Source organism: Pollachius pollachius (genome assembly GCF_949987615.1).
Source record: "Pollachius pollachius genome assembly, chromosome: 1".
In the NCBI taxonomy this organism is placed as follows: domain Eukaryota; kingdom Metazoa; phylum Chordata; class Actinopteri; order Gadiformes; family Gadidae; genus Pollachius; species Pollachius pollachius.
Genome location: NC_136934.1, coordinates 5,989,132 through 6,014,667, shown reverse-complemented (window position 1 = coordinate 6,014,667; position 25,536 = coordinate 5,989,132). Strand labels below are relative to the sequence as shown.

Sequence of the window (25,536 nt, the reverse complement as noted above, 5' to 3'; positions counted from 1 at the left end):
GTGTGTGTGTGTGGCAGTGGCCTTGTCTGCATGTGTACATGTGTGTCTGTGTGTGCATGGATTTGTATGCGTATTTGCATGTTTGTGTGTGTGTGGTTGTGTGTGTGTGTGTGTGGTTGTGTGTGTGTGTGTTTGCATGTGTGTGTGTGCATGTGTGTGTAATTGTGTGTGTGTATGTGCGTGCATGTGTGTGTAATTGTGTGTGTGCATGTGTGTGCTTGCGCGTGCATCTTTGCACCAATGTGACCCAAAGCTTCCACCAGAGATGAAGGAACGTGTGGACGGAGATGCGTAACGGTGACATCAGTCAGGCCTCGGGGGAAACAAGACGTTGCCGCGCGAAAACACATCCTCACACGTCATCACAGCGAGGCGACACAAGGACGCAGGAGGTCCTCTGCACGGCGCCCACCTTGTACTCACGCACATCTCCCTAGCTGTGTGTTTTTTAAGTGGGCCTCGTATGACAAGGACATGACATGAAAGAAGGCAGGGGAAAACCTTATGCAGGCCGCTACAAAGGGAGCAGGAGGAACGGGTGTGTGTGTGAGTGAGTGTTTGTGAAATGAAGAGAGAGAGAGAGAGAGAGAGAGAGAGAGAGAGAAATAGAGGGAATAGCTTGTCGTCGTCAAACAGGGAGAAAACCCACGAGATTGGGACGCTGTCATCGACAAAACACTGCATGAATATTTAGCAGCCAAATTAAAAATACAAAATACTGAAGAAGAAAAGATATCAGGTGGAAATTTGTAGATGTTGAATGGCCCACAGGCCAGAAACTGGTTCAAAAGATACAGTTGTTAGGCTGTGATGTCCCTAGATTTCCACCAACAGTCATTCATTTAATTATTGATATTATCATTCCTTGGCTTTTCTCAGCTGCAGTTGATGCACACAGGAAGTTGAGAGAGCCCAAGGATAAGGATGAAGCGGATTGTTTACAGAAGCTATACTTTCCCAAAGAAAACAAACAATATTTATATTTTATCGCTTCACATTGTTTCACACGGTATAGTTTCACTCGGATGTGTGCCAGTCTCCGAGGTGACTGCAGCTAGGATTACGTGTGTGTCTGTGTGTGTGTGTGTGTGTGTGTGTGTGTGTGTGTGTGTGTGTGTGTGTGTGTGTGTGCGCGTGCGCGCGTGCCTGTGTGTGCGTAGGAGCACAAGTGGAAAACAGAATCACTCACCAGCTCGACGAAGGAGAGACCGCCGTAGCTATGGGCCACGATGAAGACATTCTTGGCTACAGCTTTGGACACAAAGTGGTCCCATATATACTGCACATGTTCCTCTGGTGAACTGTTCTCCTGCAAGACACACAGAGGAGGCGCTCGTTAAACCCCCCGGAAAATGTAATAAATAAATGATAATATAATACCAATTAATTCAAACATGAAAGGATTCAAGGCAAGGTTTGGGACGTTTCATAAACAGTGAAGAGATAAACAGTGAATAGCCTACGTCTTTGAGAGTGAGCACAGAAATGAAGATGTACAGGAATGACAGCTCTGTGTTTGAGAGAGGGAGAGAGGGAGAGCGCGAGGGGGGAAAACATCAATAGAGTTTGCAGGAGGAGAAGTTAAAGTTCAGTCATCAGTGTAGAGACACTGGGGAGAGCATGAAAAACAGCCGAGCGAGCGCAGAGGGAAAGCTGTGGCAGTGGCCGGGGGGGTATTCTATAAAAGAAAAACACAGATCAATAAGTCTTGCATATTGCAAATGCCCTAAATGTAAAACTCAATAGGCGAGGTGACGCAACGCTTAAATCTTAATTTGTACTCTATTCCCCGGATCAATGGGCCATCCATAGCCGGTGGACCCACGACATGGAGGAGGGGAAGCCGGAAGGTCAGGGGACCAGCGCATAGAAGACACGCATCTGCTGCTACCTACACACACACACACACACGTCAACACGCGGAAACGGTAGGCGGTATTGTACGCGCGCGCGCGAATGCACACATGCAAGCCGGAGCGCACACACATTTAATTAACTGCGTATATGTATGCCCTTACCGTGGGCAGGGAGAACAATGCTGGAGGAAGAGGTGAGGAAAGGGCATCCGATAATGAACTTGTGCCATCGATTCCACGGTTTGATTTCCTATCAGACCACCTGCTTTACAATATCGAATCAGCAATACCTTCCCACCCGAAAGCTCCGTTATGCACACTGCCACGCACAGAGCTGGAAATAAACTAACAAACAAAGCTTTACCCCAGGCGGTAGCACTCTGTTTCTCAAGAAACGCTTTTTAACCTAAAGACACTTGGTGTATGTATTTATAGATACTATTCACAGATTCTACATATTAAGACTGAGGGAAAATAAACTAGCTAACCAAGACATTATTTGATCTGTTATTTGGGTGACACCCAAATAATGTGACGGAGCAGGAGATGAGGAACAGAAGGGTGTTCCCTGAAGAGACCACCCCACGTCAACACAGCGGAGCTGGATGACACGACGGGAACACCTCTGCTCTCTAACGTCTTGTTCTTCCCTGGATGTGGAAACCAAAAGGACGGTCTATGGAAGACGTTCAACAATATGGTAAACACAAGCATTACGTTAGTGGATGGGTAGGAGAGACCATCGATGCCGGAGGAGTTTCTGTCTTTCGTTGCCGTGCACGTCTTTACTGTGTGTGTGTGTGTGTGTGTGTGTGTGTGTGTGTGTGTGCGTGCGTGCGCGTGCGTGCGTGGGTGTTGGTTTGTGTGTGTGTTGGTCTGTCTGTCGTTCAGTCTCCGGGCTAGCGCTGTTGTTCAGTGTTTGATGACGTGCGGTGGCGGTGTGTGTGCTTTTGTTAACATGTTTGTCGAGAGGTAAATTAAGCTGTCAGAGTGTTTGTGTTTATGACTTGATTAGCGTGGGGGGGGGGGTTGGGGGAAGGGGGGCTGTAGTGTCAGTGCCCGCCTGCATCTCCAGAGTGATGCAACACCAGGTAACTCTGCCCTGCTACCCGCAAGGTTGTGTGTGCATATATGTGTGTGTGTGTGTGTGTGTGTGCATGTTTGTGATTGTGTGTGTGTGTGTGCGTGGGTGCGCATGTTTGTGTGTGTACAAAAGGGGCTGAGGCCAACTTGTCTGTCTGAAGGGTTGTGACATCAGGCTCTTTGAAGTCTTTCTTCTTCCCTTCCCCACCCGTGTCACCTTTCATCTTCGGGGGGGGGGGCGTTACATCGCTCTCTCACCCTCCCTGCCTCCCTCCCTACGACCTCTTCTGAAAAGACCCCGCTCTCCTTGTTCTGCCACCAGTCCCCAGCTCCTTGATGCGGAGTGTCTGTCGCTTACCCAGGACCGGAGGAACATAAGGAGTGCAGGAGGAAGACCCCACTGTATAGGGCCACAACCCAATATAGTCAGAGACTTCTACAACATCCATGTCCCTGCAACCCTCCCCCTCCCCCCTCCCCCCCCCCCCCCCCCCCCCCCCCCCCCTCCCGCCTCCCCGCTCCCCCCCCCTCTCCCCATCCCTTGCACCTTGGTGGCGGTTCTCTCTGTGATTGACTACCTGGCAGCAGAGTATACTGAATTATCTGCACCAGATTTGCATATTGGTGCAATTAATTCCTGGGGTTAATTAGCTGCAGTGGAGCGGGGCTGCCCTGCGAGACCAGCTCCCTGTCAATGACTCTCACACGCTTTTACTCCCAATTTATTCATTTTTCCACGTTTTCACTATCTGTGTGTGGTGACTGTGTGTGCGTGTGCACGCGTGTGTGTCTTTGAGGGAGAGAGAGTGCACATATGTATGTGCGCATTAGTGCAAGTGTGTGTATATGAGTGTGTATATGAGTGTGGGTGAGAGAGAGAGAGACAGAGACACACAGACACAGAGAGAGAGAGAGAGAGAGAGAGAGAGAGAGAGAGAATTTGTGAGTCTGCCAGCTCTGTCAAAATATGGTCCCTACAGCACACCTGTTGCCAGCAACCCTCAAACATAACTGTCAAAGGATAGGTGAGTGTGTGTGTGTATGGTGTGTGTGTGTGTGTGTGTATGTGATAGTGTGTGTCTGTGTGTGTATGTGTGTCTGTGTGTCTGTAAGGTACTAAACCACTGCAACGCTGATTTAGTTTATAACGCCATAAAGCCATCCGAAAATGCCCCTTTAATGTGCAAAATTAGTTGCTTCTGTAAGTCATTTGAGAAACACAAAAACGCAGTTGTCATTTATGAGTCACACCATCACTCAAACCCACACACTCACACACACACACACACTCACACACACACTCATGGTACGAAACCATAAGAAGCTGCGCTATTTATTTATTTCAGAAGGACTCCCGTCCGGTCTTCCTGTTTCCAACTAATGAGGAGCAGAAGGGGGCTGGGGAGCACGCCACCCGCCACACGGCCCGGGAAAACAGACGCCAGCGCCGGCCCACTGTCCGAACCGCACAGGAAGCGATAAAACTAACAACGTCAACACAAGCCCATGCAAACCACCACTGCCAGGGCCAAGCCGCCGCTATAGCCCTCCAGCGTCGCACAACACGACGGCCCAGTGAGCCCCAGAAGAAGTCCAAGACTGCCAGAGAGAAAGTTCGGCGCCGGATGAGGGCCGTCGCTACGTAAATGTGATGTTTTATTTAACTGGCGAATGTCCCAATCTACGATCTTTGATAACGAGAGCCAGCGGGGTCACTCCGGAGTCGCGGGGGATCCCCAGACAGCTGGGTCGCGTTCAGCTTCTGGGCCAGCGCTGGCCGCGGTTCAGACGCCGATAACTGCCTCCATGTGAGACCGCAGAGGTCGGGCGAGCCGGGCGAGATCGGAAGAAGAAATGAGAGTAAAAATCGGATGATGATCGTGTAGCCGGTGTCTCCTTCTAGGGGGGGGGGAAGAGCTGATTCTAATTTACACGTGATAGTGTCCTGTTCCGCCTCGACCAAAAACTACACGTGTGCACATCTAATAATCCTTCTCTCTCTTGCTCAGACACTAACTCACTTTCCCTCGCCCTTTCTCCTCAGGCCACACACCAGGCGAAGCCACCTGCAGCCGCTGTCGTTAGCCTATTTAATGTCCTGGTCAGCGCGGAACAGGAGTGTTTTCATTTGGCCTAATGATTAAATATTAAATAGGCAATGTACATAATCACATGTTCGGTCCTAGCACTAAAGCAATTATCGTTACTTTGTGTGCATGCCGGATTGTTTGTGTGTGTCTGTGTGTGTGCGTGAGTGTTCGGACGTGTATGTGAGCAAACTATTAAAGCGCAGACTTCTGCGACACATGTTTGCAATTGCATTCTAATCAATGTCTGGGACTTCACTCCTCGGTCGCCCCTCTCTCTTCCCTCCCTTTGTGTTACTCTCTCTCTCTCTCTCTCCCTCCCTCTTCCACTCTCCTTTTGAGGGCTGGAGCTGGGGAGCAGAAGTTAGCTATCAGCTGTCAGCCGTCTGATGGATCTGGTAAGGGCCGGCTAGGGGAAGGTATGGAGCAAATTAGCAGCAGAGATGGGAAAATAATGAGTGTGGCATTGTGGGTAATTAGCAGGTATAGTACCTATGGAGAGGTGGGAATATAATGATGTGAGAAAGAGACGAGGGGAGAGAGGGAGAGAGAGAGAGACGGGTGAAGGAACGTCGCGTGTGTTTCTGTGTGTGTGTGTGTGCGCGCGCACGTGCACCAGGCGGCGGGGTGTGCGGCTCCGTTAGTGTACTTTCTTAGCCGCGGTTAATACAAGGGAAGCGGGATACCTAAAAAGAACAAGCGGTGGGAAAAAAAAAAAAAAGAAACGGGAAAGAAAGTGAAAAAAGAGGGAAAGAAAAAAGAAAAGCAAACCCCCCCCTGTACATGTCACCCCGGGAGCAGATTACGGCGCCGACGCCGTATGAGATAAAACAGCGTGACCTTGACGGGGTCAGGCCGGCTCTGACAATATTTGCCAGGGCATTGTTTCAAATCAATAACTCATTAACAAAGTACAAAGGAAGTTGCTGTGGCTCCGCGAGACTCTTTATTAGAAAGGAGTGGCTCCGGGCCAGAGGGGTCAGCGCCGTGACATCCCGGCCGCCGCACGCCGCTGCGGACTGTCAGGTGAAATTACTGTGAGCCATTAATTGACATAAGGCAAAGAAGAGCGGGCAGGCAGACAAGGCGCTGTTTGTTCCCGCATGACCCCGGAGCTGCTCTCGCTCACCTCTATCTCTCTACCTCTCTCTCTCTCTCTCTCTCTCTCGGCCCGCTGTGAGTACCTGTGCCCGTGCGCGGGGTAGCCACCGTGTTTGGTGAGGGTGAACATTGAACGGGAGGACCTCTGTTGTGCCTGTCCACACGCACAACAGAGGCGGAGCGAGACGGAATAAGGAGGATAGATGGAGAGAAACAGAAATATATACGCAAGGTAATAACGACCGGAAAGAGAGCGAGAGAGAGAGAGCTAGAGCGAGAGCGAGACAGAGAGACAGAGAGAGAGAAAGGGAGAGAGAGAGAGAGAGGTAGAGCGAGAGCGAGACAGAGAGAGAGACAAAGAGAGAGAGAGAGAGAGAGACAGAGAAGGAGAGAGAGCGAAAGCATGGTGGGTGGGGAGGCGCAAGGAAGGGCAGGATGGATGTGTTTGATGGTTGACCTAACTAGAAGATTGGGAGCAGGGATCTGAGACCAGCTACACAGAGCACTGGTTCTGCCCTGAGCAAACAAACACGCTCAAACACACACCCATACACACACTGACAGACACACACACTCGCAGAAGCTTTCTCAAACTACAATGCAAAGCCTGTGAAGGCAAAAGTTAGTAATTACACAATATGCACACACATACCCTAGACATGCCATACATCACTGTCTATTGAGGCATGTGGTCACACACACACACACACACACACACACACACACACACACACAGAAAGAACAAGGCAACATGTTTGCAGAGTAGTACCAAAACAGCATATGTCCTGCTCTTTCGCTAAACTAGCAAGCAGCTAAAAAATGCCCTCCGGTCCGTTTTATTGACCAAGTTCAGAGGTTAATCAAGTGCCTTCCTATCATTGGACGAGGCAAGCCTCACTATCTGGTATGACCAGGGGTCAAATGTCAATTAAAAGATGTCTTTATAATTGCCCTAGGACATATATTGGGGAGAGGAGGTGAGGGTGCAGACAGACACCTGAGCAACGCTACAACACTGGGTGTTTGTGTGTGTGTGTGTGTGTGTGTGTCTGTGTGTGTGTGTGTGTGTGTGATTTGTGTGTGAGTTTTGTTGTGAATATATCCAAGTGTGTGTGGTGAATGTCAGTTTAACACATACATTAATAGTTTGGATGGGCAAGAGATGGGGGGAATGAGAGAGAGAGAGAGAGAGAGAGAGAGAGAGAGAGAGAGATAGGGAACGAGCGAGCGAGTGTGCGAGCGAGAGACAGAGAGCAAGAGCAAGCGAAGAAGAGAAAACAGTTGCACGCATGCAAGTGAATCCGGGGGGACTCCTTGCACTACAAACTGGGCACGGAGTAAAACAGGACGTCCACGACACACATTTCAGGCCCACCCTGGTGGACCACAGCTGGGAAGAGGCCTAGACCTGAATCATGGATGTTCCCCACTTCCGCGAAGCCCGCTCCCCACAGACGTCCACACTAACAATAATACGACACCGACCCTTGTTCCCACATGGATACCTGGGAAGAAGAAGTGGAAAAAAACACAGAGCCCGCAAGGCCCCTGCAATCCCAGAGACAAATTGAAGGTTACTGTAATGTGAAACATGTCTCAATGGAGCGCCTAAAGCTGGCGGCAAACTTCACAGGGGAAGGGAGTCTTCTACATGAGAGGAACGGCTGTGAAGAGGCTGTTGGAAATGGTGCCTAGAGGAGAACAAATAAAGTCTCTCACTTGCACACACTGCAACTTCAGCAGTGGTCGTTTAACGACCCCCCCCCCCCACAAGATAGGACGTTTCGGAGTGACAGTGAGGAAGACGGTGGTGTACCGTTACATCCCTAGTGGGAATTGATGCGGCGAAGAATGGACTGATAACCACCGAAATGCCAAAGAACCAAAGAAATAAAGAATGAACAACACAGAAGCTGTTTTATTTCTATACATAAAGTAGCGCCATTAGCCAAAAAGGGATCACACATTTGATTGTGCTATTTTGATGTGAAATACTAAACAGCTCAAGGACGCTGAGAAACGAATCACACAAATTGAAAGTGTTTTGACTTTAGAAACGTGGGATTGTTGACGACGAGAAACGGCAATCATGAGAATAGCCTGGCCGTAGCATTAACTGGATCATGCATACAATCTACGGCAAAATGTGGGTATTCAAGGACATACATTTGTGAAGAAAAGGTGCTTTGAAGATCCTACTGCCCACAAATGAGCAAATGTAGAGTTTGATTTGCAAAAAAGCCCAGCAGCACAGCCATCGCTGAACACTAAACTCCGATTTTTACTGTCCGTCAGTTGTGAAAGTCGTCTGGGAATAAAAAAAAATCGGTATCAGTATATTCAACACCAATTCCGCTGTGGGTTTTTTGGCTTAAATAATAATTGCGTAGAAAAGCAACATGATACCGTTGTAGGCATCTGGAAATGGAGAAGATATAATATATAGAAGGATATACTATCATTACAAAAGTATATAGCTCCCATCTTGCCCTGGCTCTCTCTATTTCTTAAGTCATTAATAATAAGAAAATAGAAAATGGGAAACTTATCGGGAACTCAACCGTTTTGCTCTCGTTATTTTCCTTCATTCCCTCTTCCTCTGCTCCTCCACCTTCTCCTCCTCAATCTTCTCCTAGCTTTTCTTTTTTTTCTTCTTCCTGCGAGGCCTGCTGGCCTAATCCCAGCCAGCCAGCCTTGGGTGAACTCTTTGGAAGCTTCTTAAGCCCATGAATGTGCCTTTTGTTCCTGCCATTCCTCCGCTTGGCTGACAGAAAATAGCTAACTGGATTACTGCTAAAATTCAGAGTAAAGTGAACTCCCAAACTTCTATACAGCAAAGTGCTAAGAAAGACCGGCCTCTCCCCCCGAAACCCGTCCCAGCGCAGGCACCCCCCACCGTCCCACCCCAGCTCTCCCCCTCATCCTCTGCCTCCTCTCGGCCTCTCCATCCCTCCCTCCAGCCTCTTCCTTTCTCTCCCCTCCCCGCTGACATGGCCCTAAACATGGAGCAACGCACTGTGATGTGAAGGAGGGGAGGGGGATTAGACAAGGTTGAGAGGCTGCACACTATGAACCCAGGGCTAAAAAGTAAAAATCCTAAAAGCAGTTAAGAGCTTATTAATGTGTGTAAGGAAGCGTATTAATCAACTCAACTCTATCTGGAAGCCTGTGCGTGTGTGTGTGTGTGCGTGTGTGTGTGTGTGTGTGTGTGTGTGTGTGTGTGTGTGTGTGTGTGTGTGTGTGTGTGTGTGTGTGTGTGTGTGTGTGTGTGTGTGTGTGTGTGTGTGTGTGTGTGTGTGTGTGTGTGTTTGTGTGTCTCGGTGCAGGTGGTCCGGCAACTCCAAAAGTGGTGGCTAAAAAAGGGAGGTGTAGCTTTTAAGTTGGAAAGGGGGGGGGGGGTCCACTAAAAAAAATGAAAACAGCACTGCTAAAGACGGCTGATTTGATCGCCCGCCCACCCTGACCAAGAGGCCCTAAGGAGAACCCAGGATCCCAAACATTTTGTGTGTACGCACACACACACACACACAAATACACACACACACACACAAACACACAGGAACAAGAAGATAAACTCTACTCAGATTGCGTGTTTCAGAGTGTGTGTAGGTGTTTTTGTGTGTGTATCTGTGTTCATTCAAACGTGGGTGATTGGGTCTGTTTGTGTGTATCTTTGTTTGTTCACGTGTGTGTGTGTGTGTGTGTGTGTGTGTGTGTGTGTACCCATGTTCGTTCAGACATGCATTGGTGTGTGTGTGCGTGTGTGTGCGTGCGTGCGTGCGTGCGTGACAGCTCACTTTTGAGAGCAGAAGGGGTGGAGCCCTGGAGAGTGAATAAGAGAAGTGGGCGTGGAAGATAGAGAGGGGAGGTTAAACACACTAACATCCTGCTGACTGGCAGGTCAAAGGTCAGAGTTTAGGGGGCACAAATCCCGATCCAAAGGATTCCGTGTGCGCATCTCTATATTTAGTTCCTCTGTGCCACCGTCAAGCACCACAACTCGGGGCACGAGTTTGATTGTCTTCATTTGTTTCTGTTCTTCCCCCTCTTACCTCAGGCTGCACATATCTCCTTTCAAAACTTCAACAACAACAGCGACAACGCCACGAAATGATGAGCATTCGCGCAAAAAACCTAACAAGCTTCCAATTTGTTCCGAAAGATTTTTAAATAATGGTGTCATGTGAGTGACGGCACTAGATTGCATCCTGCGGACATGTGTCAACGGGACCTGTAACTAAACACAGCCCATGTAGCTAGTGGCTAACCCAGCCCCAGCGCCACTGTTGAGCCAATGCCCTTGTGCCTCACCAGCCCCAGTCCTTTTTTGCCTGCATGAATTATGCAGGCAGTAGGGAAATAAAGAAATGATAGTGCAGCCATTTCAGTGGAAGGGGGAGGAGCCAAGGCCGGGACCACACCAGCCATCCCAGGCTGCTTCGGTTGCTGCTTCCAGGAGCAAAAGGCTTAAGGCAAGGCGGAAAAGGCCAGAGAAAGGGAAGGTGAAACGGCATAGGATGGATGAAGGGAGAGCAAGGAAATGTGCCACGAGAGTTGAGGTATTACGAGGCTAGGTTACCACGGACAGTATGAAAACACACACGCACACAGTTAATTAAAATGTAATCTTAAAACTTTGGATTGTATGTACATATAGACATGACTATACATTATGTTATTGATTGCTTCTGTGAATGCATTGTAACAAACATATGATAACAGAAATATAATCTACTTTTGAAAGATATGAGATCAATACATATATATATTTATATATATATATATATATATATATATATATATATATAGTAGTTTATAGTATATCATTAGCGCAAACTGTTGGTTTATGTCCGTTGTTTTACATGTTAATTAAGACAAATTGTGCCATAATGCATTATATATGCGTCTCTGGGCATGAGATATATATATATATATATATATATATGTATGGTGTTGACAGCTCACACACAGCCTGTTAGTTTCGCAGTGACTAAAACCTCAGTCAGAAGTATTCTGACATTTCTTACAAATACACACAAACACAGGGACACAAACACGCCACAAAAATAATAACACATACGCCATCACTTTCCTAGTAGTACAACGAAGAGAAAGCGGAAGGCTGTCTCATCATCTCACAGAGCGCGAGTGGACCAGAACCACAGAACATGCATGTTGAAAGCTGCCCAGGTCTGTTGGAAGTGTGTGGACATCGTCTGGGAAAATAGTCCATTTAGATGTAAGTGAAGGAAAAAAGGAACATTTATGTAGACCGGGGCGTCCATTTTCATTTCTCATCACCCTGGCCATATTTATTTAGGTAATAGAGCTATATTTATGCAAAGGGATCCTTTCCATTGTTTGACCACATGGCAAACTGGCAAAGCTACTGGCCCCAATGTGTGTGTGTGTGTGGTCAGTACAGAATGATAAGAAAACGGCAGTGTGTTTACAGAGTGTGTGTGCGGAGGTAGATAATAATCCCAGCGGTCAACAAGAGTGAAGGGCCAGAGCTGCCCTAACCGGCCCACTCTATGAACGAGAGAGAGAGAGAGAGAGAGAGAGAGAGAGAGAGAGAGAGAGAGAGAGAGAGAAAGAGACAGAGGGACTAGAGAGAGAGAGAGGGAGGGAGGAAGAGGATAGCCATGTGGTTAACACTTGCACAGTGAGAGGCTACTGGAGAGCGGCCAACCTCTTCACACACAGCCTGACCACACAAGAGCCTCTCTCTTTCCCTTCCTCCACGCCTTCCTTCCTCCCTCCCTAGCGCCCTCGTTACCTAGAGCAGCCCTTCCTCCCCTCGTTTCCTCGCTGAATCCCCCCCCCCGCCCTCTCGCTTTCTCCGCCTCTCCCAGAGCCCCACTCTCCAATCTCACCGGCATACGAACCCGTCTCCCCCCTCTCTCCCTATCTCTCCCCCTCTCATCCCTCCTCCCTTTCTCTCTCTCCCCCTCTCTCTCGTTTAGTCTCATCCGTTGTTCTGTAGCGAACCGCCAGCCCACCCTTCCCCCCCCCCCCCATTTCATGTGATCCACATCCATAGCTCTTGGTCTGCATACCCCCCAACCCCCCCGCACCTTCCCCCTACCAGCCTCCCCGGCTCCACCCACCCGTATGGGGGTCTGCTCCGTCTCTCTCTCGCGCTGGGGGTTTCGGTACTTCTCGTAGAACTCCCTCTTCTTCTTGCCCTCCTTCTCGTCCTTGCGCTCTCTCTTCTCCGCCGGCTCGTCCGCCGGCTCCGGGGTGGCGGCCGGCGGAGGCGTGGCGTCCCCGGACCGCTCCACCTCCAGGTGGTTCTCGTTGGGGTTCAGCACCAGCACGCCGTAGCCCTCCTGCCGTGGGTGAGGGGGGGGGAGAGAGGGGAGAGAGACAGAGAGGTTACTATTCCTGTACACCCAGTCGGTCTAAAGGGGGATTCAACCGGAAAGATTATTATTTGTTTGCATGTGCATTTTGCGTAAAATATCTATATATATAAATAAACTTTTTATCTATATATATATATATATCCTAGGATTACGCTCATACATTTATGTATTTGTTTGAATTTGTTTAAATAGCAAATAATATATACATATTTATATAAATATATATATATAATACATATATTATTATAGATGATTGTTTATTAATAATCATACACAATACATATTTATTACAAGATCAAACCATTCAAAAAAGTCCTAACCGTGAGCCTGATATGTGTTTCTAGATAGTTTGCCTCTCGAGCTCAAAACAAGAAGAGAAAAAACCCCTAGAAGCCGATAAACCCAGACGGCCTGGACTCTGATAAAGACCCGCGGGTTTGCTGGAGGCTCCAGGTGAGCACGGAGCCGGAGCTATGGATGGATAAACCCAAACAAATAATGCCACAGAGAGTCTAGAAACATCCATCCTGGTCGATTACTGCCGCTAAAGAGACAATCCCAGGGGGTGAGAGAGTGGGCAGAGGAGTAGATGTGTTTCACGGCAGGAACATACTTAGAACCAGGAGACTGTCAACTGGCTGGCAGCCTGCTCACATAGGGCTTCATATTAAGCCTTGTGTTGTTATCTCTCAATGTACAACGTAAACCTAACATTGCACTTCAATAATTGGTACTTGTCCTTGATTTGCTGTAAATTTGAGATTAACGCAAAATTAAAAAAAGGCAAAAAGGCCAAATCAAGATGATATCATGTGAACACTAATTACAAAACCGATTGGGTTATAAGATAATTTAAATCTTTCCCTAATACACGTACATCATGTTGTGATTTGAGGGAATGACAGAATGGGAAACTTATTGTGAAGAAGGGGAAGTTTTCCTTTAGCCTTTGGTGACTTCTTCAACTTTGAAGCCATTTTAATTAACTGTGTTTATTATCCCAAGTACTCTAAAACTAAAGCAGGAAATGGACAGATTCCTGTTCCACTTTGGCTGCACTCTGCACACACAAACTTCCACCATGGATTCCCCACCACACACACTTGTGCACACACACTTATGTACAAACACACACTTGCGCACACACACACACACACACACACACACACACACACACACACACACACACACACACACACACACACAGACGTATGACAACGCACACACATGCACACACACACACACACACACACACACACACAGACGGACATATGCCATCCCAGTGGGGACAAATAAAAGCTTTATGCAGATCGAGGAGGGAGTTAAAAGAGTGGCGCAGCTTCCACCGTGAGTCCTCATCACACACCCTGTCTCCTCACGGCAGCAAATCTCCTTTAACGTAATAAGTGTTAACACAATGTGCTTGTCTTCTGTTGACACAGTGTCGCTGTACGTGTGTGTGTGTGTGTGTGTGTGTGTGTGTGTGTGTGTGTGTGTGTGTGTGTGTGTTCTGTGCCCATCGTCAAACCTGCCCCACACCCTTCCCCTTAACACCTGCCATGTGTTGACAACGGACAAAGTGACGCTTCCTCACGAGCCCAGGATGAACATTTAGTCTTCTTCTCACTCATTCCTGTCATTACTCTGGTCTGCTTACTATAGTGAGTAAAGCTAAATGTAAAATAAAATGTTACATATAAAATACCGTAACGGTATTTTTACATACACATTTACTGATAAATTTAATGAACTAATGGTCACATTAACAAAACACATTTTTGGAAATGTCTTTATAAATAACATTGTCAGCTAAATTAAGTTCCGCATGAAAGAAATGGCGGAATTACAACTGTAATACATTTTATTTTGGAATTTCACGATTTAAACTAATTAAATTAAACTATTACAATAAATTAATCAGGAAATGAATTAGACCCTAAGAGCATAATCATATTGTTCAACAGGAAATAAAAGTTTATTCCATTTTTGCCAAACTAATTTAACTTGCTGTTTAAAAGTTGATCTTTAGAGCGCAAGCAAATGAGAGGGAGATTAATTGTTTGAGGTAAGGGTCGTGCTTCACCAAGAGGACTCCCCACCGCCCGAGACAAAACACAAAGCATTCACCAACATACAAACAGGTGTTGGAAAAAACGCACACAAACGCGCTTGATGAAGATGGATAGCTAGATTATGCGGGAGAACGGCGACACATGGATAGATGAACACAAAATAAAGAAAGAAAACAAAGAGGAGGAAGAGAGAAAAGACACCGAGCTAGACGCAGGGACAGAAGTAGAGATGTGAAACCATACTGGGCCTGGAACGTAGCTTTGTGCCACTGCCCACTGGTGGCAGCCTGATAAAATAACCAGTGAACACAAAGCACAGCAGAATAAGAAAGAAATATTAAAAGAGAGCGCCAAATAATATAAATCAAATAGAAAATTTACAGAAAATACTAAATTAAATTCATAAGCAGGCTGAGACTGCTGGGATCAGTATATTAGCCAAACCTAGACACAATAAACCAGAGAGCAGATCACACGCGATTCCTGTCCTTCTGTGGTCCTGTCCTCTTTTGTTCAACACTGACTCAAGAGGCCAAGCGTTAACACATTCAAGCCAACCATCCAGGTGTTGTGACGTGGATCCAGCCCCCTGCGTTGGCCTCAGCGTCTCCATGTAACCCCCTCACAGATCCGAGTGTGGTGTGAGGCATACTAAAGCTAACCTTGAGCCTTCTGATGCCTAGCCTTTAGCATCCTGGAGCTAACCCCTGTTGCCCTATAGCCTATGGCCTCTCTTCTCCTTTCTTTCATCTAGCGGGCTGAGCATAGCTAACTGTGCTAACAGTGCTAATAGTGCTAACCCTCTCAGCTGCCCGGTCACCCAGAAGGACATCGCTGTAAGAGCACGGGTGTCCCGGCACACGGGTGGAGAGCGACGTGCTGCACAGTTCAGCTTCATGTCGGAAACCATCATTTATTTGAACAGAGAGGTCTGTGTCGGTGTCAGAACAAACGTGTTCCATCCGTCTAGACACTTCCTACTCGTTTCTCCATCCCTGCGACAACCTTTTGGAGTCGAAGACAATGTGTGTGACAACAGCAGACTGAATGCTTTGTCTCTGGGACGAGTTGGAATTATCATTATTTCGCCTAATTGCGCTTCTGACTCATATTGTTCAATTTGCTCGAATTCAATTTTGTGTTATTTTTGTTGAATATTATTCAATTTTTATATAAAACTAATAAATGATTATCAACGCAGCCCTTTTATTAACAAACATTCAATCCATAATGTACGAAAAAACGAGGGCAAAAAAATAACACTCTTTTACCGTGACACAATTTAGCTCGTTGCGGCAGATCTCATCACCCGAGCCTTTGTGGCATTTTATTCCCCCTGCTAAAGCTCCTTCTCCGCCCTGCCAGCGTTAGGTCACTCTACCTTTGTGTCACGAGCTAACTGTGAAGTCGCTCCCACACATCAGCCATCGGTGGCACTCGGCGAGCCTGATTTCGCCATTGTAGCGCGCTGTCAAAATGTGAATCCCAGACACATGCGCGTTTTGCCAGCTCCGAGGTCACCCTGCCTTTATGCGGCTAAATCTCTCTCCCACACACACATCTCCAACACCGGGTCACGTTGCCTTTGTCTTGTACACACACCGTCTGAGACAACACAAGCGCAGATTACACCGGGCGTTGCGGTGGCGTTGGGTCAGCCCCGGTCTTTCTGCTGCGGTGTGCAGGCTCAGTCTCTTCCCATGCCCCCGCCGCTGGCCCCGATGCCAGCGCCACACTGAGCCGCCTGCCCCCGGGGCCACCGGTCAAGAGGGTCGGGGCCACCCCTCTGATGGGACGGGGAGCCCCCGCGACCCCTGCTCACCCTGCCTCGGACACTCCTTAGCGCTTCTTTGTCCGCCTGTCGCGCGGCAGATAGCACAACAATGGCTGCCGCTGCTAGGGAAACCCGCGGCTGTCTGGTTTATCCTTAAGACAACTCAACACTCGCCATTAGCAACGCATGGTCAATAGAGGGCTGGGGGAAAACAATGCGTGCCGTATGAATATATTTCCAAACGTTACAATTATTAATATTGTGTATAAAGATTCCAATGTGTGGTTATCTATTTAAATCAATATATTGTAGCTTTATAACAAAGATGTGGTGGCCAATTCATTTCTGACACACATTCCCATTGTAGTTGTATCCTTAGAGGGAGAGCGAGTGTGTGTGTGTGCGTGCGTGCGTGCGTGCGTGCGTGCGTGCGTGCGTGCGTGCGTGCGTGCGTGCGTGCGTGCGTGCGTGTGTGTGCTGCTGGTGAGCGAGACCATCACTTTGACCATCACAAGCGCGCGTGTCCGTGCGCACCACTCGAGTGCAAGGGGTGAGTAAATAAGATGTCCCTTTAAGACGGCGGCGGCGGCGCCTCTATTTCTTCTTCTCCTTTTTTTTCTCCAGCAGCGCCGGCGCCGTAATGAAATGAAAAGTGTCTAATGCGCGGCAGCGGCCAGCGAGAGAGCGAGAGGAGGAGAGGGAGAGAGGGAGGTTGTTTCATCTGTGCGTTGGGAGCTCGGCGAGGCTTTGATGTGAGAGCTCTCATGCGGCTTGCGGAGCTCTGGGCACGAGGAAGAGGACGGCACTTGACAGGTACAAAACAGGGCTGATAGCGGTCACCGGCGCAGGCGGGAAGCGAGAGCGGATGGCGTGTGTGTGTGTGTGTGTGTGTGTGTGCTCCCGGTCCGTACCAGTGTGAGATGGTGCACACATGTTCGGTTGGTGTTGACGAGGAGGAGGAGGAGGAGGAGAAAAAAGGAGCATCTCATGTGCTTAATCACGTTGTTTTGTGTGTACGCGGCCGGCTGTCTGAGGAACAGCGTGAAGCCTTCGTGTGATATCGGCCAATATTGGCTAACCGCCTTTTGTGGTTAGCTTACTTTATTAGTTTTCTTCCGTCGGAGGGCTGGGGAGTGAGGGGGCGGTTGTAAGGGGGGAGGAGGGCTGCTCATGTCAAGATAAGGGCAGCCCACCATCCCAATTTCGCTCAGTCTCCGCTTCACTTCCGTATTTCTCTAACATGCGGTTGCTGATTGGCTGGCGTAGTGTAAATGACAAGGGTGGAAAGGGTCACTCAGGATGATTTAACCAATAAGAGGCGGAGGGGAGGGACGTCTGCCATCTACTGCCGAGCGTAGGAAGAGAGCCAGGCACAATGATCGGCTGCGAACAAAAGTTGGAAAATACACAGCATAGCATGGAAACATTTAGCCGCAAATCGGTCATTCCTCCGATAGGCTAAGAACGGTCCAATTTGTAAATGAAAAAAAAAAGAATATTGACAATCATAGATGGGAAGCAAAGCAGAAAGGAACATTTTGACATTTCTTTTTCTTCCTGTAGAGAGGTATGAATGAGTCGGGTTACGCACACACACAGACACACACACACACACACACACACACACACACACACACACATACTGTAATAACAAACAGAACCACCCTTTGTATCTCTCTCCCCCTCTCTCTCCCGCCCTCTCTCCCTCTGTCAGGGCCACCGTGCTCTAGGTGACCTTGTCTGTCTCCCTCTCTACATGAGCTTTTTCTCCATGCAGGGCCCCCATTATCCAAACCCCCCCACCCCACACCATCTCCATACACACCGCCGCCCCCCCCCATATCCCTGAGGCTCAGATACCACACAGATCGCACAGTACTGTCAGATTAAGTCACGGTACACCCCCCTTCCCCCTTATTTTGCTTTTTTCATCCTTTAATTTTAACACAGCAGCACCACACCACTACGCACACACACACACACACGCACACACACATATAGTGAGCACATACACACACCCATATAGTGCACACGCACACACACACACGCACACGCACACACACACATATAGTGAGCACATACACACACCCATATAGTGCACACGCACACACACACACGCACACGCACACACACATATAGTGAGCACATACACACACCCATATAGTGCACACGCACACGCACACACACGCACACATAAAGTGAGCACATACACACACACACACACACACGCACGCACATATAGTGAGCACATACACACACCCATATAGTGCACACGCACACGCACACACACACACACTCACACACAGAAACACATAGATTAACGGCCAGAGAACAATGTCCCACGTAGGGCCCTGTATACTGTACGGTTCCTCCAATGCAACACAAAAACAAGTGTGTGTGTGTGTGTGTGTGTGTGTGTGTGTGGTGTGTGTGTGTATGTGTGTCTGCGAGGGTGTGCATGTTTAGCTGAGAGCTAAGCAGACAGGGGGGTCATCAGCCTGTCTGCACTAAATCAATCATCCACTTCAGGACGTGGCCGGCCCTCCACCGGGGTTGATACTGGTAGAATACCAGCATTCACCCGGGTTGTTACTGGTAGAATACCAGCATTCACCCGGGTTGTTACTGGTAGAATCCCAGCATTCACCCGGGTTGTTACTGGTAGAATCCCAGCATTCACCCGGGTTGTTACTGGTAGAATACCAGCATTCACCCGGGTTGTTACTGGTAGAATCCCAGCATTCACCCGGGTTGTTACTGGTAGAATCCCAGCAGCCACCCGGGTTGTTACTGGTAGAATCCCAGCAGCCACCCGGGTTGTTACTGGTAGAATTAACCGTGTTCTCCAAGCTATAAAAATCTACTGGGGGGGGGAGTTGACTCGGAATGAAAACATCATAACGAAAAATCAACAACAAAACGTTTAATAACAATACTACAATAACCACAATGGGAAACACTAATAAATAATGCACAATAAACTAAATCACGTCTGAAAGTATGTGCTTCGGATGTCCATTCACCCCCCCCCCCCCCCCCCCCCGCACACCCACACACAACCATCACTCCCACACTGTTTAATCCGCACCCATGGCCGGCCGTTAATCAGTACACATTTAATTAAGTTTCCTTGAAATTGCATCGCAAAAAACGCTCAAAGTTCAAAGGCTTCCGCAGTGTTTGGTGTTGTGCTTCCGAACTAATGCGAGCACCCAAACTATTTTAGACGCGCTAAGTAAGACTCTGCTGCTGCAGCCGTGATTACGGTCCTCTTGATCTTGACAAGCACACAGTGGTGAGGCTCAGACTCTGACCCCCGTGAGCCTGGCGCTTCAGACCGGCTCCCCTCCTAGTTTGGCCTCATCAGGTTATTGTTTAAAATGGGGCTCTGAGATATTTATAAATGACCTCAGATTGGAAGCGTCAAGCAGCACGGCGGCCTCTTATCCATCATACCTCGTTCACCGCTCCATTTGATCTACTTTTCTGTTTACCTCTCTCTCTCTCCCGCTCTCTCTAGCACTGTGGATCCCTGAAGTAAATGTGAACACGCACCTTAATACACATATATAGTTGCGCACCTTGCCCACACACACACACACACACACACACACACACACACACACACACACACACACACACACAAAGGGTCTGCCACATCAGCTCTCAGCAAGACACCTGCAAAGTAAGGTGAAGGTATACGCCTGTGTGGGGCAGGGTGTGTGCGGCTGTGTGTGTGGGTCTGTGTGTGTGCAGCGCTGTATGTGTGCGGATGTCTGCATGTGTGTGTCTGCGTTGGGTTGGGGAGGGCGAGGAAGGAGCTGAGTGTGTGTGTGGTTGTGTGTGCAGGGTGAAGCATTAATCACCGTCCAGGTGGAATTTGTCAGAGGTATCGATTGTGCAAGTAAATGTTACACAAGTCATTTGTCAGCTTCTTATTTATTTATTTACTTACTAGCTTATGTATTCATTCATGTACTCATCCACTCTCACCGGACACGAGTGTGGCAGTTGAGATACTTTGGCCGTGAAAGTGCACTGACCCACACTTTGTGTGTGTGTGTCTGTGTGTGTATGTATGTATGTATGTGTGTGTGTGTGTGTGTGTGCGTGCGTGCGTGTGCGTATGTGTGTGAATGTTTGCTAAAATGGATCCCTGTACAGCTTGTAGGCCATGTTAAAATAAATAATAAATCTAAATATCACTATATGAAAAGCATTATCACATGCATGATGGGAACGGTGGTATAGTCTAATCACGATGAACATGTTGGGGGGGGATCCCCATTTAGGACAATACGAAAGGAAAATAGTAGAGGAATATGCGAGTCATAACAAAAAGTAAAAATAAATATATTATTCCAATAATGTATTAGATTATATTATAAAGATATATTTATATAAAAATACATAAATATATATAAATATATATATGTCTTTGGGGAAATAAACAGTGGCAGTCTGTTTGGCCGTAAGCATTTTGATTTATACATTCTATATTGTCTCCCCTAAGCATACACATGTATTAGTAATGAGGGCAGAGGGGGATGTATAGATCATGGAATGATAGGTGCCTCCCACCCTGTGCCGAACTATTTAATGTGTAAATCACGGAGCAAGAGGAGTCTGTGTGTCCGCACGCACGCACGTGCGTGCGTGTTTGTGCGTGTGAGTGTGTGTGTGAGGCGCTAGGGGAGGGCAAGGGGCTGTAAGGTTCCCATACACTCCTGAAGGACAATAATAACCTGTCCATACAAGCACCAACGAGACAACACTGCTATATATATATATTTATATATTTATGGTCTATGTGTGTACGTTTGTGTGTGCGCTCTATCCAGTAATCAACACCTCGGATAATGAAATAATGACACTGTGTCACCACGGCCGTGTGGTATTAATCTTACTGAGAATCACAGAGCAGCCGTCACCTCCAGGGGTCAAAGTTCACCCGGAGATCCCTTGGCCTCCGGCCCGTTATGGTGACCTACGAGGCAGCGCAGCCGAGAGCACGCTGCTGTCCACACTGGATGGCTCCCGTTCTGCCGGGTGACCAATGGGACGAGGGCACAGGGTGTACCTGATCAATACCCGCGCTGGTAAGATGTTTGTGTCCGACCGACAGCCCGGGTGCGTGCAGCGCGATGTGGCAAGGCACCGGCGTCACGCACACACACACACACACACACACTCATACGCAGCCCGACCTCGCTCTAAGTGGAATTGTACCACGGGTCCCGGTGTCAGGTGAGGTCGCCGCAGCCAATCACAAGCTGTGTTTGAAGTGTGAAGGGTAAACACTGGGGCCGCTCTGCTCTGCCATTTACTCTGCCTATTTCACAGGATGTAACCTAGGAGAGGGCTCTGTTGCTGCCTGAGTGTGTGTCTGTGTGTGCGTGTGTGTGTGTCTGTGTCCAGTGCGTTTTCCATACTGTCATTACCACATGGCCGGGGTTTACGCTCGGCAGCACACACATGGAACTACGCATACACACAAGAATCCCCTTCATCGCCGGACCAATGCGGCGCAACACACACGCAGAGACGTCCTCCCGAACCGTAACCCGGGGCAACCGTGCATGGAGTGGAAGACATTTTCTTATTAACCCCTTGGACCCTTCAAAAAACGCTTGATAGCAATTAACCAGTGAGACGAGCCTGTGTAACACATTCCCCCTCTCTCTCTGTGCGTATCTCACTCACACGCACACAAACACACACACACACACACACACACACACACACACACACTCACACAAAGTGTCCCCCCCCCCCTCCCCCCACTCTTCAACCCGAACTAGAATCTCTTTCATATATATCTTTTTTTTTTTTTTACCCCCCTTTTGAAGACCACCTGTTGTCTATTATTTTTACATGCTGCTCTCCTCATAAATCATAACACTGGGTAATTAATCAAGCTGTCAGAAGGGGGAGCGAGGGTCACCTGGAGGGGTCGGGGGGGTGGCAGGGCTCGCTGGAGGTCAGGGTCACACCACATTCCTCATTATCAACGTGGGATGGGAGAGGGGCTGGGCAAACAAAGCGAAAGCAGATGGAGAGAATGGCGTGCGTGTGTGGGACTGAGTGTGTGCGCGCGCGTGTGTGTTTTGACGTCTGTGTGGATGGGTGTGTGTGACATGAGTGTGTGTGTGACATGAGTGTGTGTGTGTGTGTGTGTGTGTGTGTGTGTGTGTGTGTGAAAAAAAAGGATGGGGAGCAGAGGAGAAGAGGGAGAGGGGAGTGAGAGGGGAAAATTGACAAAGAAATGTAAAAAAAAAAAATGAAAATCTGTCAGTTGCCTGAGGATGAAGACAGGCGGGTGGATCATGACGAAGAGCGACTGGAAAAACAGAAGAGGAAGGGTCAGACGTAAGCAACGAGACGGAGGAAAAAAACCAACAAAGAACAAAGGACTGGTCCTCCTATAGACGTGAGACTGAATGGAGCGAGAATGACGAGAGTTTCGTATATAGGAATGATACCGGGAATGAGACGGAGCGACTGAGGGAAGGAAAAAGAGACAGAGAGAGAGAGAGGGTAACGAGATAGAGAGAGAGAGAGAGAGAGAGAGAGAGAGCGAGAGAGAGCGTAAGGGAGAGGGAGACAGAGCGAGAGAGAGAGGACATGAGAGGAGATGGTGTCTCCGATGTTAACGGGGGAATCAGCTGAAGAACAAGTGATTGTTATCCGTCCTGCTCAATACGTGTGTGTGTGTGTGCGTTTGTGAATGTGCGTGTGTGCGATTGTGGAGTACCTTGGTGTGTGACTGTGATGGGACTCTGTGATATGGTCCTCTGAGGAGTGTTGGAGAATGTTGCGGCATGGTTAGAAATCCAGGTCAGTGACACTGTGTGTGTGTGTGTGTGTGTGTGTGTGTGTGTGTGTGTGTGTGTGTGTGTGTGTGTGTGTGTGTGTGTGTGTGCGTGCGTGTACTACACCTACTGATAAGATCACAATGATTAAAGATACACACTACAGAATTCACGAATTCGGCCACATACAGATCCACACACACACACACACATACACAAAGGTAAAACCAGCACACGAATCAGAAGTAATATTCACGAAGACGCACAATGCCAGATGACCACATAGCGTGCGTGTTGAGAGAACCCAAACTTCCGGCCACTGTAATTAAAGCCCATCTTTGGGGAGATGGCCGAAAGTGGGAGCGGCAAATGAACACTTATTATTTTCAACACCGGCGATGTTTAATGATTTGTTTGTTCTGCTTTTTACTACAGATCAGCGCCTATACGGAATGCGAAAGCGCGTTGACAGGCCGAGTCAGACCAAAGTTATCTCATTACGGTCGTTGGGTGTGAACGCATTGTGTGTGTGTGTGTGTGTGTGTGTGTGTGTGTGTGTGGGGGCAAAGAAAGAAAAATAGAAGAGGAATTGGGTACAAGTGTCGAAACAAAGTAAAGGATCCAGGGGAAGATGGGTCGTGCTCGGGGGGTTGCTGGTGGCCGTGGGGAGAGGGGGGAGAGGGGGGGGAGATGAGGGGAAAAAACAATCAAAAAAGTGCAAATGCTGCGGAACTCCTCGGCATTAGGGGCTCGCGCCCGCTGCCTCCCCTGAGTGCATGGCGAAAAAAAACAACCAAAAAAAAGAACATTTCCGAGGCCCCACCTCACTCTATCAAAAAATATCACTCCTGAATGAGGCGTGGGCCACTGCGCAAAATTAGCTGTCACCCTTTTCCTCAAAATCTTTGTTAATCTCGTTTCCAGTGTTTGCGGATTTATCAGCACATGCATCAATGTCAGCTCCTTTGGTTACTGAGCCGCGGCACTTGCGAGAAGATATAATTAAAAATGTTTGGGGCGTGGGGTGTGGACAGAGGCAGAGTGGTGGTGGTGCGGGGAGGGGGGGTTCAGTAGGAGGAGGTGGAAGAGGATGGGGTTGGGGGGTGGGGGGCTGTCTTCCTCTTGTATCGTGTTGTTTTCCTATGGGAGTCTAGAGAAGGTAGAGAGCCACTGATAACAGACACACCGATCACAGCTCCGCGAACGTCAAGGAAGAGGATAACCAAGCGCTATTGTTATGCCTGTGACCGACACACACACACACACACACACACACACACACACACACACACACACACACACAAACACACACACACACACACGTACGCACACGTACGCACAGACAAACTAGGACACATGTAGCCTCCTTATCGCACGGCTGTCCAAAATATTTCAGTGTTATGCTCACAGGTTCTGGCTGCAGAACAAATGAGACAAGTGGGAGACACGGGTAGAACATAGAACATGACAGGGACGGACATCGTGACAACACAAACAATGCACTGGCTGCGGATACATAATGCAATACAGAAAGGCTGTTATTATTATTGTTGCATGTGTATGCTTGCATCCACTCTGTTTCTCATTGCTCTGTCTGCGCGAAGATAAACGATGGAGAGAGGAGGAAATAACACTGACAAAAATAGCGGCCCCTTTCGATGAAAAAAATAGAGAGAAATAATGAATGAATGAAAAAAAGAAAGAAATAATGAAAGAAAGAAAGAAGGACAAAGTGACAGTGGGTCACACCGAGACAGTTTTACGGGAGTTTCATCCTTGATACTTTTCAAGCATATCTCCTTTTTATTATGTGGCTTCTTCCACAACATCACTGGCCCTTCGGGCTGGTGTCAGGGGACAAGGGACAGACCCAATTAGCAATTCAACTTCTACCGGTCCCCTGGTAACTTCAGGACTAAAACGCACACGCACACACACACACACACACACACACGCGCGTGTGTGTGTGCCATCAAGTGAATATATATATTTACATACGCATAAACACACGCGCACAAAAACACAGACCCATGCACACGCACAAACGCACACACACACACACACACACACACACACACACACACACAGGGGAGGGGGGGTCAGTGTCTGTGTGTGTGTATGTGTGTGTATGTGTGTGTGTGTGTGATGCAGCGGTATCCCAAAGAGAGCCCCCCTCCGCCCCCGCGGTGCCATCAGAGGGCGGGGGTCTTGGGGGACGGGACTCGGGCTGCAGACCTGACAAGCGGCCAGACGGTGTGGGAGGATGACAGACATATGTTTAAAACATGGCGGCGCGCGTGAATCCTCAGGGCCACCGCCAGATGACACCTACCGTCGGGGCCCCTCGGTCGGGGTCCCGGCGGGCCCCTCCCCGGTGTCAGCG

General features: G+C 48.4%; 1 protein-coding gene across 1 annotated transcript in view; it reads right to left on the bottom strand.

Annotated features, from left to right (window-relative positions):
- Window positions 1-25,536, bottom strand: part of arb2a (ARB2 cotranscriptional regulator A) — a gene marked incomplete at its 3' end in the record, with an annotated part of 106,041 nt that overhangs the window by 46,784 nt on the left and 33,721 nt on the right. Inside the window, exons 7-8 of the mRNA XM_079752003.1 lie at window positions 12,238-12,459; window positions 1,190-1,309 (exon numbers count right to left, since the gene is read on the bottom strand). Coding sequence (XP_079608129.1) covers window positions 1,190-1,309; window positions 12,238-12,459 — 342 coding nt within the window. The remainder of the gene's footprint in view (window positions 1-1,189; window positions 1,310-12,237; window positions 12,460-25,536) is intronic.